A 12,114-nucleotide genomic window follows, 5' to 3' on the forward strand; every position below is an offset into this window, starting at 1 on the left:
TTAATCAATATTTTTAATTACTGTTTAGGGACACTGATACTCTTCAGAAGTCACAGTTTAAAGATTTATGTTGCAAAAACTTCTATTTCAAATAAATGCCGTTCTTTCAAAGAACTTAGAATAAATTAGTATAAAAAATACTTTTATTCATCAAGGATGCATTAAATTGAACAAAAGTGGCAATAAAGACATTTATAATGTGACAAAGGATTTCTATCTCAAACAACTCCTGTTCTTTTGAACTTTAACAAAATATCAAAGTTACCACAAAAAAATCAGAAATGTTTCTTGAGCATCAAATCAGCATAATAGAATGGTTTCTGAAGGAGTAATGATGCAGAAAATTCCACTTTGATAACAGGAATAAGTTGCCTTTTAAAACTATCAAATAGAATGAGTTATTTTTAAATATAAATAATATTTCACAATATTACTCAGGGCTCTATGCCTCCTTTTCGTTTTAGGAGCCATTTAGGATCACAGGCAAAATTTCAGGAGCACATTCTAAACTATAATCAAAAAATCTGATAAAATAAAAAAAAATCCTATTATGAGGTGAGATTTGACTCCTTAAAGTGATTTACAGGTTTTTTACCTTTGTAATGGCGTTTTTCTAACTTTATTGAAAGTATATTAACTTTTATGTCAACTTAAAAAAAAATCACATTTATTTAGCTTTTTAAAATTTCTAATTAAAACAAAAGAATAAGAACAGATAGGATAAGGATAAGTTACGAATCCAAATGAAATCAGCATTAACACAATTTATTTGTACTACAGAGGTGGCACAGAAGAACACAAAAGTGGCTTGTAGGTGTATTTTCATATGTTTAATGAGGCTCAGAGATGGCATGAGTGCAGTCAAGTTCATAGATTCATGCTGAGATTAAAGTGCCCCTATTATGCCTTTTCAAATATGATATTTCATGTAGTGTGTCATGTAGCTGTATGTGAACATAAACTATCTGCAAAGTTGTGACGCCGACAGTGCACTATAAATAAAGTTTTTGTCTAACAAAAAAAAGAGTCGGCTCACATTCACCTAAACGAGTCGTCAGCAATTCGAATCTTTTTTCTGTAACGGCCACACGTCACGAGCTACACATTTGCGTAATGTCCGCCCACATTCAATTTCGCGAACAACTTGCCCGCCCACAAACAGTAGGCCTACCATTTTCACGTGGATTACATCATGTCAAGAAGGCGTCCTGCGCTGTGAGAGTGAATTTGTTTTATATGCCCTTCCGAAAGATGAAACTACCAAGAATGAGTGGTTAACATTAATTTTTTCAACACCTCAGCAGTCCAATTCCAATCTTGTGTTGTGTTCGCGTCATTTTACTGATGACTGCTTTTCCAATCTTGGGGAGTAACGTTACAACGCGAGATTCACCAAACGCTTGGTTTTAAAAAATGGATCAGTGCCCAGTTTATTTGGACCGGCTTGCTCCTCTGAACTTCTACCTGTAAGTATGATTAATAATTGTATTTTCTAGCGATCGTTCAAAATACGTCTTTGTGTATGTTATGGTGTGTAACAACCCGCACATGTCTTGGTAAGCGGCTAACTTGCGTTTCTGTAGTTCTGTTGTTCAGCTGTGAGTGCAATGTAGTCTAGAAATTGTGATTGATGCAGTTTGACTGTCTGTCTGCCTTATTAGTTTAAGTAATGATAATGATAAACGATGGCTTAACGCAGTGTTATGGGTTGTAACGTTACAATGTTGAAGTTCACAACGTAGAGGTGTGCCCGGTTCACTTCCAAAAGCAAATTGCAAGCACTTTCCACAGTTAACATATGACACCTACTGAGAAACGTCCTGCTCCGGTCGTGCTTGCAAAACAGTTTTTTTGTCGATGTGACACTTCAACAGTTTCATCGTCAGACTCCGGCTCGAATTGATAGGGTAAAATCGAGGCTATCTTTTCTATGCATTAACAGGTCTCCGCAGCTGTCATTCAGTTATGCCAATAGGCGTTTCGTTTTGCGCTGAAGCGGTAGACCAATCCAAAAGGACTGCACCATCTGACCAATCACAGCAGTGAGGGCTCACGGAAAGGAGGGGTTTAGAGAGACTGATTCTTCGAACTGCTTCACACGAGTCGTTTACGAATCAATTAGAAACGGGGTAAAATTAAATCTAATTTTGGAGAAAACTAAAGTGTTTTTTGAACTTGCATACATGTAAACCTGTTTTAAGAGACTATTACAACAATATTAACTACCTTTAAAATGGCATAATAGGGGCACTTTAATGTTTTAAATATAACATTTTGAATATAGAAATATTAAATGATTTAAATAACTGAAAAGATACTTTAAAATTAAACTAAATCTGCCAGCAGGTGGCAGCAAGTCTCTGACTTAATTACTGAATCATATCATTAATTTGATTTGTTCAAACGGCTGAATCATTCAGGAATAAAGCAAGTGTCTTAATGAATGGGAAATTGAATCATTGACTCACTAGATTTGTTTAAAAACACACGTTCATTCATAAACGAAACACAGCTGTGTTTGAATGGAGATGCGCAGCAGCTCAGATGTGACTTGTTTCAGACTTTTGTTGACAAAGAAATGGAGCAAAATCAGGCAATGGTGTTATAGTAAAACAACATATGTCACTTAATATTAAAATTTTGTTTATTTAACTGCTGTATTAAATCAATACCTCATTTACAAACTCCCTTAAAAATTATCAAAAGCTGTCACTCATCTTAGTTCATAGTGATCTCACAAAGTTCAATTATAATCACCGAAGCTCTCTACTCTGCACAATCAATCTCTTTTTTACACTCTCTCTACACATTGTTTATGAAAGGATTTGTGAGATATGTTACATTGTATGTGAAACAATACTCAATGATCAGGTGTAAATATTTTTCATAGTCGCACAAAGTAGTTTTCAGTTGCAAATGTGAGTCAAATGGTCGCACTGTAGAGTAATGTAATAGTAATGTAGAGTAATGTTTTTTACTGTTACCTTATTGGACATGCGCTGGCAGTGCTGTTCAGTGGTGTGTATCAGCGTTTGATCCAGATCCACCATCAGCACTAACTTCTTGTTCCTGTGAAGTCTTTGCTGGTCCTCTCGGCCAAGCTGCTCCGCTTGCTGCTCACAGAGACACAGGGACAAAAAAACACTGCGTTTGTACACCGGACACTGATGGCGCAGAGTAAACACTAACCATTTTATGCACAACCACTTATTAAAGCTCCTTTGAAATGTAATTGACCTCACCAACCATAATATAAACACCCAAATGCAAACATCATTGCTTAAAATACAGCAATACTCAAACAGGTATGTAAGTGTGTTAGATCATAATACTTCCATGTGTCATACTTATGATTTCTGCAATGCGGAATTTAGAAAACTAATGGAAAACAGAATTTGTTAAAAATAAAGCTAATTTGAGGGGTAAAAAAACATAATATAGGGCCTTAAATTGTAATTTTTGTTCAACTTTTAATGAATGGCTGTTAAACTGTGTATGTCTCATGATTTCAATTAATTAGAAATGGTTTTTATAATAATATTACTTTTAACCATTACAACAGTCTAAAAAATTTCAAAGAGAAAAAAAAAACTGAATCCAGGATAATTAAAACAGAAAAATCTAAAAAAAAAAAAAAAAAAAAAAATTTTATTTAGGAAAAAATCAAATGGATTTCTTAGGGCCCTATGTATGTCTTACAATTCTCAAAATATTGCATGCTGCCAGCACAACAAAGCAATAGTGTGTTTTGAGCAGGACTGTCTGTTTATTCTAAAGAATTGGTTTAAAGTCAGAGTTGGAAACATCCTGGAAAAAAAAATATTTTTCCAAAAAATTTGTGTGTGTGCAAATTGTAATATCCAAGGTAAGCATTTCTAGTAATTATGCAGTTACTTCTCATTGTATTTTCAAAATGTTTTTGGAAATTTGTCACTCCCGAAACAGTAATATGTAATTCAATAAGAAGGGTTATTTTGCTTAATATTTTGTTGTTAAGATTTTGCTTACATCTACATTTTAAATATATATTTTTTGCCATGTTATTAAATTTTTTTTCAGAGGTAAATTAATAACAATTAAATTTGTAACAATATTTTAAGTGCGATTTATGAGATTTGTTGTATTTTGAATCCAAATTTTCTTTGTAAAAAGTTGATCATACTGATTTTAAACTAAAGGATTCATTAGTTATATAGAGAGAAAAATATATATATATATATATACCTTTTTCCTGAACACGGAAGTAAGTCCGACTCTTAACTGAAAGAATGCTTTGCATTTCCGGTCTGCATTGTTTCTAGTCAAATTAGGGTATATTCCGAGCTAATAAACTAATGTTAAACCTATTAAAATGTTTTTAAAAAGCACATGGCTCCATAGCGCCATCACTTGGCAATGTCGCAATGACCGTCATTTGTCAGTGCCTCACTTTAATGAGTGTGTAGATGACAGGAAGCAGCGGAAGGTAGCTACATTAAAAACACATGGACGCTATTTGAATGGGTTCCTATGGAAACCGGAACAGAAAAGCATTCAATCTGACGTTAGAATTCGTAATGGCGGCGCTCATCGTTTACTCAGGAAAAAGGTCTATAGAGAACCAAACATTACCATAACATCTTAGTTGATAATTCAGTATACTTTATTTTTGACAAAACATCCCATATTTTTTGGTAGTGACTAATGTTTTGATAGCGACCACATCACACAAATTTAACCCACATACTTATACTACTAAAACAAACTAAAACATAACAAATTTCCATAACTGTACTAAAATTGTGTTTAATTATGACTATTTGCTCCCTTTTGTCACTACCGAAACAATGATAATATGTTTCAATCCTGACTGTTTCGGTAGTAACAATTTTATGGGATATCACCCCTTTTGAAGCTAGCTCAAAGATGCTAATCAGCTTATGGTTAGCTAACACATTAATTAGGTTATTTGTCAAAAGAAATGTTCTTGATTACTAGAAAAATACAGATTGTTCTTGTTGTGATTTATTTCGTCTTTCCTTTATACAGATTTAAATAGTTTCGTTTTCGAAGTACTCTAAATTATGTCAGTGATTCTCCGATGTTAAATATGATCAAGAATTATTTTATTTCGATCTACAGTGTAATGAAAGTTAAGAAAAATATTAGCCTATATAGCCCTAAATATATAGACTACAAGCTAATTCCTTTTTTCATTATTTTTAACTTCTTTTAAAAAATTATCAAGAATATTAAATCAACTTAATAGGCTAGGTTAACGAATTTTCTTATGCATTTCAAAACGAAGTTTTCATATATAAATTCAGGAATCACGAATATGACAAAATAATATTTTATATATATTAATTGTATAGCTATAATAGTTGTATCAAATGAATAAGAAAAATTATAGTGCCTTTAATTTTAATTTCATTCGTTTCGCTCTCTGGAAATGCAAAAAAAATAAAATAAAATAAAAAAAATACAGTTTTTACTTGGAATTCGTTTTTAATCCCTGGTTTTAAACAAGCATATACATGAGATAATTTATATATTATTGCTTGAATAAACGTTTAAAAATAGTGCTAGAAATTGTTTTCAATTCCAAATTCCAAAAAGAAAGAGAAGCATTGGACATAATCAAAATACTCGAGACATTTATTAGGAATACCATTTTCTTAACAATGAAGATGCTGCATGTGTTTATCCAGTCTAATCGAAGTGTGTGTCTCTCTCCGACTTTCCCAACAAAAATCCCACCCCTCTCAGAAAATACATAAAACTGACATTACTGAGCTATATGCGTTTAAAAGTAGCCTATTAAAATGGTACAATGGCATTCCTCAGTTCAACGTGCTGGAAATCAGGCATTTTGTCCGTGTCAGCATTTATTCAACAGTTAATAACGCTCAACATTCAAAAGGTAAATATTATTTAGCCAATAAAGTGTAGGTCTATGTATTTCATAGAAAATTGTGTCTAGTACTATATAAATTACAAAAGTTTAATTGGCATCTTTATTTCAAACTCGTAACCGCGGGTGACCGCAGGCACCCGTTCATTTTGGATCAACCCGCGCATCACTGATAGTGATGTTACTTAAAGGTACACACTGATTTTTCTGACACATTTACCTCAAAATGATGGGACCTATCTACTTACCATGTAGCTATGAGAGAGAGTGACACAGGAATATTTCCTGATCATGAACGTAGGGGTGTAGTTAAAATCAGTATCAGCCAATGGACTAAAACATACAATGTTTTGGTAGTGACATGAAAATGCAGGACACATTTTCAAATTCGAAAGTATCTAAATTTACAAAAGGAAAATATACAGTGATTCTTGTTTGGATCTGCAAATTTTAAAAAGATACTTCTAAAAACATAAATGGAAATACTTCAATATCATTTTCATAAGTTTAAATTGAGGGGTTAGGGTTCGAGACAGGCAACTCCCAACTGAAAGTGCCAACTAAATGATAATGAAATGATTTTATATATATGAAGCTAACTAATATTTTTAAATGTTATTGTGGGTTTCAATTAGGGCTGTGCAATTCTGCTTCAAACGATCATAAAAATGCAGTAATCGAGATTAAACACTTATTGCACCCCATTCCCTTGATAAAACACAGTGGACCAACACCAGCAGCTGACATGGCACCCCAGACCATCACTGACTGTGGGTACTTGACACTGGACTTCAGGCATTTTGGCATTTTGGCCATGGTATTACGGTGCTCAATTGGCCTGCCAACTCTCCTGACCTGAACCCCATTGAGAATCTGTGGGATATTGTGAAGAGAAAGTTGAGAGACGCAAGACCCAACAGTCTGGATGAGCTTAAGGCCGCTATCGAAGCATCCTGTGCCTCCATAACACCTCAGCAGTGCCACAGGCTGATTGCCTCCATGCCACGCCGCATTGAAGCAGTCATTTCTGCAAAAGGATTCCCGACCAAGTATTGAGTGCATAACTGAACATAATTATTTGAAGGTTGACTTTTTTTGTATTAAAAACACTTTTCTTTTATTGGTCGGATGAAATATGCTAATTTTTTGAGATAGGAATTTTGGGTTTTCATGAGCTGTATGCCAAAATCACCAATATTAAAACAGTAAAAGGCTAGAACTACTTTCAAATGTGTGTAATGAATCTAAAATATATGAAAGTCTAATGTTTATCAGTACATTACAGAAAATAATGAACTTTATCACAATATGCTAATTTTTTGAAAAGGACCTGTATGTATATATATATTTCCATATTTAAAAAGCACAGTTTTTTTATTTGTATCTTTTGTTGTATTGCTATCTTTAAATTAATCACTAATATAAAGTTTTGGACCCAGTCATAATCGTGTTAAATAATCGTGATTACAATATTGACCAAAATAATCGTGATTATGATTTTTGCCGAAATCGAGCAGCCCTAGTTTCAATAGATAATCGAAGGATCTTAGTAAACATCTAAGATTAGAATATTTAAATGCTTTTTAAATGTATTTTTTGGTTGTGGGACAGCAGTTTGGACAAATTCAGTGGAATGGCCCATATAACAGAACATATAAAAAAAACAGAAGAAAAGAACCAAAGAACATGACCATGTTAAAGGCGGCAGAAATTACGTGATAGAAACTTTTATTTGTACAGAAAGTCAGCTTTAGCAAACTCCCGAATTGAACTCAAAATGAATGTAATTTTGGCCTAATTTAGTTTGAAATGACATCACACCAGTTTGTTCTTGAAATACATAGGGGCCCTAAGAACCTCCATCCTCACAAGTGGCAAACTGCAGGCACTCACCTCTGAGCTGACCATCAGCTCGGGAACACTGTGCACCATGGAAACGGTTGCTGTAGAGATGGGCACCTGCTGCTTTCCATTCTTGCTCTGTAGTCTGAAAACATAAGAGCATCTTCAGCACTATATAGTTACTTAAACACACTAGCAGAAATAACTCTAACAGCTGAGAGAAGTGAAAAAGTGGGAAAGACAATCATAGCTGTTCCTGAACGACTCCTGACAGACGTCATTTCACTTTTGCAGATAAGAGGAGAGAAAAAAAATCTGAACTGGAGACTAAAAGCACAAAAGTAAGATGGATATAGACTCACTGAGTTAAGTCCTGGCCGCATTCGGCACACAAGCCCTTCATTACAACGGGATGACTGCATTCTTCCACTTTTGCGACCACGCTCCTGTTACAAAGACAAAATAGTAGAAATACATGTAATGCAATGCACTATATACACATATATCATGCATGTTAACAAGCTAAAACCTTAATGTTGGGGAACAGTAATCTATAGGCGGAATTACAATGACATTTCACTTAGTGGACTGTGAAAATGTATGCAAATCATCTCTCAAATCCCCAGTATATAGCTCATTTTCAATTGACTGACACAAAAGCTGAGCAATTTCTAATGCATGCAGCACCCTCTACTGTTAAACACTGCAAAAAAACAAGAATGAATGACATTAGATGACATTAAATGAGCTGTCTAGCAGTTTTCTTTCCTCTGTTCACATATTTCCTAATGAAACAGAAAATACTTAATAGGTATAATTTGCAACACACCTACAATTTTCTAATTGCTAGACAGTTGTAAACAGTATTGTCATGACATCTCTCTGATTTGTGATGTTAAATTTTTGGTTAATAATATTGGTTTTGGCAAACTATTTCATGCTTGGTTCAAAGACGTTAAGATGTCCATGTCAAAAGAAACATACAAAAGTGATTTTATGTCCATAGAAAGCACATTGTAAATGTAAGTAAAGTGTCTACTTTTAATGTTTCAAAGTCGTTTTTGGAGAATATAATGTTAAAATAATGTTACATCGTCATTCAGCGTTACACAATATATATATATGTAAAAATTCAAACAACATGCTTATTCTGACTTTTTTATTTGTTTTATTTAATATTGTATTTAATTTATTTTAAGTTTTTAATGACCTTTTATTTCTTATTGTGTTTTATTTATTTTTTATGCACTGTGCATAATTATTAGGCATGTTGATATTCTGGTCATATTTTTTTTTCCAAGTTGTCCATTTCAAAAGAAATTTACAAGTTATTTTAAGTCCATGGAAAGAACATTAAATGTAAGTAAAGTGTCTACTTTTAAGGCTTGAAAGTAGTTTTTGGAGAATAAAATGTCTTTTAAAATGTCAAATCAAAGATTTGCTTGAAATATTGTTACATTGTCATTCAGTGTAACACAATGTTTAAGTAAGAATTCAAACAACATGCTTATTCTGACTTGTACATATTGAAATATTCCTATTGTACATAGGAAACATATTAAATTTGATTGCGTTTTAATTGAGTAAAAAATTCTTACTGATGAATGGGCAAAACTTAGGATAGTGGCACATTTAAAAAATGTAGAGTTACAACTAATTAGTATTTGGGGTCCAAGTAATAGATTTTTTTTGTAAATATGCCTCACAAGACTGTTACACTGAATGACATTTTAGTGGGTGTCTTCTGTAAATTAAGGAAAAATCGATGATATTTATTTTTTGCTAAGAAAAACAAAAACGCTATTCAATTAAACAGAATTTTTTTATATTTTTTGGGGGAAAAACAACCATTTAAAGCAATATTACACTTACTGTTTTGATGCAATGACCTTTTTCGTCATTGACCTACATACATGCAGAGGTCTTAAAAACATCCTATCCAGTCACTTTCCAGAAGGAATTAAAGAAAAAGATCTTCTTCAAATCCTTAAAACGTACACATAACAAAAGCCCTTAAGCTGTGTAATTTTCCGAAGGTGTATTTTTATATAATTTACCACATTGTGGTTTGTGGTTTTAAAAATAAACCACCTTTTTAATTAGCTTTATTTATTTTTATGGTGTTTTTATTTGTTTTATTTAATATTTAGTTTCATTTATTTATTTATTTTAAATTAACAACCTTTTATTATTTATTGTGTTTTATTTATTTTTATTTACTGAATTATTATTATTTAGAGATGCTTTTCATTATTACAACTTAATTAAGCCATTAAAATGATATCCAGAAAATCAAAATAAAAAAACAAAAAAATAAAACTTATTTCATAGGGCCTTAAAATCTAGTTTTTGTTAAACTTTTAATAAATTGCTGGTAAATTGTTTTAGTTTCATGATTTCAATTAATTTGACATGCTTTTTGAATATTAATATTTATTTAATCATTTAGTATTTAGTAAATATTAATATTTAATCATTTAAAAAGCCTAGAAAAATTTTAATCGAAAAAAAAAAAGGAATGCAAAAAACAAATTAAAACTGGAACTGGAAAAAAAAAAAAATGGAATCTGGGAAAATAATAATAATATTATTTTATATAAAAATATAAATATTTTTAGTTTTTAACAACCTTTTATTTATTAATTATTGTGTTTTATTTATTTTTATTTACTTTATTTCTATACACTTTGTGTATAATTATTAGCTACGTTGATATTGTGGTCTTATTTTTTTCCAATCACATTTTACCAATTACAAACCACGTCGATCTTAATAACTGCTATTCATTTTGTATTTTATAATTTGTAAGTGATAAATAATTGTTCATGAAGGCTGGAAATGAAAAACTCCTTATATTCAGGTGTGCCGAATTATCAGGCACGTTTTCTTTAAGAGATAAAATGAGCCAAAAAAGATATTTAAGTCAATCTGAAAAGTCAAAAACTATCAAATGCCCATGAGAAGGATGCACTACTAATGCAATACTAGAATTTGCTAAATTAAGGCATGATTATTGGACAGTGAAATGCTTGCTGGGTCAGCACAGTCAGAAAAAAAAACAGGTGGAGAAGAAAAGACATGTTAACTGCAAAATAATTCAGAATTAAGGTGAAGAATTAGGTGTAAAAACCATTTTCCAGAACTGCAACAACCCTAGAGTCTACAGAAGTGTAATGTGTCAGGTTCTCAGAGACTTTGCTTGAGTAAAAAAATCCCAAAAAAAATTACCCTCACTTAATAAGAAAAACTTTCTGAAGTGTTGTGAAATACAGTTTTTTTTATAGGCTTTATAGACAGATAAGTTGAGAGTGAGTCTTGAAGGACCAGCATCACATCCTCTTGTACCTCTCTTTTAAGAATTTATCTTCTAAAATCTGGCAGTAAGTTTTGGGACTTCAGTTTAGTCCATCTCTGCAAGACAAACTTTTCAGGATAGGAGATAGACTAAAACTGAAGTCCTAAAACTCACAGTCAGATTCTAGAAGATAAATTCTTGAAAGAGTGGTACAAGAAGATGTTATGCTGGTCCCTCAAAAGCCACTCTCAACTTATCTGTCTATAAGCCTTCACCTTAATTCTTAATTTTTGCAGTTAACATGCATCTTTACTTCTCCACCTGTTTTTTTTTTTCTGACCATGCAGACAAAACTAGCATTTCGCTGTTCAGTGTTCATGCCTTAACTTTGCAAATTCTAGTATTGCATTAGTATTACATCCTTCTCATGGGCATTTCATAATATTTGACTTTTCAGTCTGAGGTAAATCTCTTTTTTGGCTCATTTTATCTGTTAAATAAAATGTGCCTAATAATTATGCACACCTGAATATAAGGAGTTTTTCACTTCCAGCCTTTATGAACAATTATATATCACTTATATACAAAATGAATAGTAGTTATTAACATTGATGTGGTTTGGAATTGGTAAAATGAGCTTGGAACAAAAGTATGACCAGAATATTAACATTATGCACACAGTGTTGTAATATTTTGCTTTTGGCTGTTTGTTGAAATTGCTTGTGTATTAAGGCATGTTTCTCATTCAGGGTTTCTACAGGTTTTATGAAGGTACATTTAAGACTTTTTCAAACATTTTCAAGACAATTTCAAATAAAAAAAAGGTAAGGAATAAGTTGAATGCAAACAATATATCAATATCTTCTCTAAATGTAAATGTAATTTATTAGAAACAATATGACAAAGTAAGTTTTCTTTTATGAGAAACTTTTCAGAATAAAGTGATTCTATGATTAGAACAAGAACAATGGTTTAAGAATCTAAAATCAGCTTGATTAATATTAAATTTATATATTACATATTCATATTTTTTGAGTTCATTACTTTATTCATTATTTACTATTTTATTCTTATTGTAAATTTA

General features: G+C 31.9%; 1 protein-coding gene across 1 annotated transcript in view; it reads right to left on the reverse strand.

Moving 5' to 3' along the window:
* ctdp1 (CTD (carboxy-terminal domain, RNA polymerase II, polypeptide A) phosphatase, subunit 1) overlaps positions 1-12,114 on the reverse strand; it is a 180,534-nt gene that overhangs the window by 163,377 nt on the left and 5,043 nt on the right. The window contains exons 2-4 of the mRNA XM_073822056.1: positions 8,098-8,181; positions 7,787-7,880; positions 2,985-3,113 (exon numbers count right to left, since the gene is read on the reverse strand). Of these exons, the coding sequence (XP_073678157.1) occupies positions 2,985-3,113; positions 7,787-7,880; positions 8,098-8,181 (307 nt within the window). The remainder of the gene's footprint in view (positions 1-2,984; positions 3,114-7,786; positions 7,881-8,097; positions 8,182-12,114) is intronic.

The sequence above is a fragment of the Garra rufa genome, chromosome 17, assembly GCF_049309525.1.
Source record: "Garra rufa chromosome 17, GarRuf1.0, whole genome shotgun sequence".
Classification (NCBI taxonomy): Eukaryota; Metazoa; Chordata; class Actinopteri; order Cypriniformes; family Cyprinidae; genus Garra; species Garra rufa.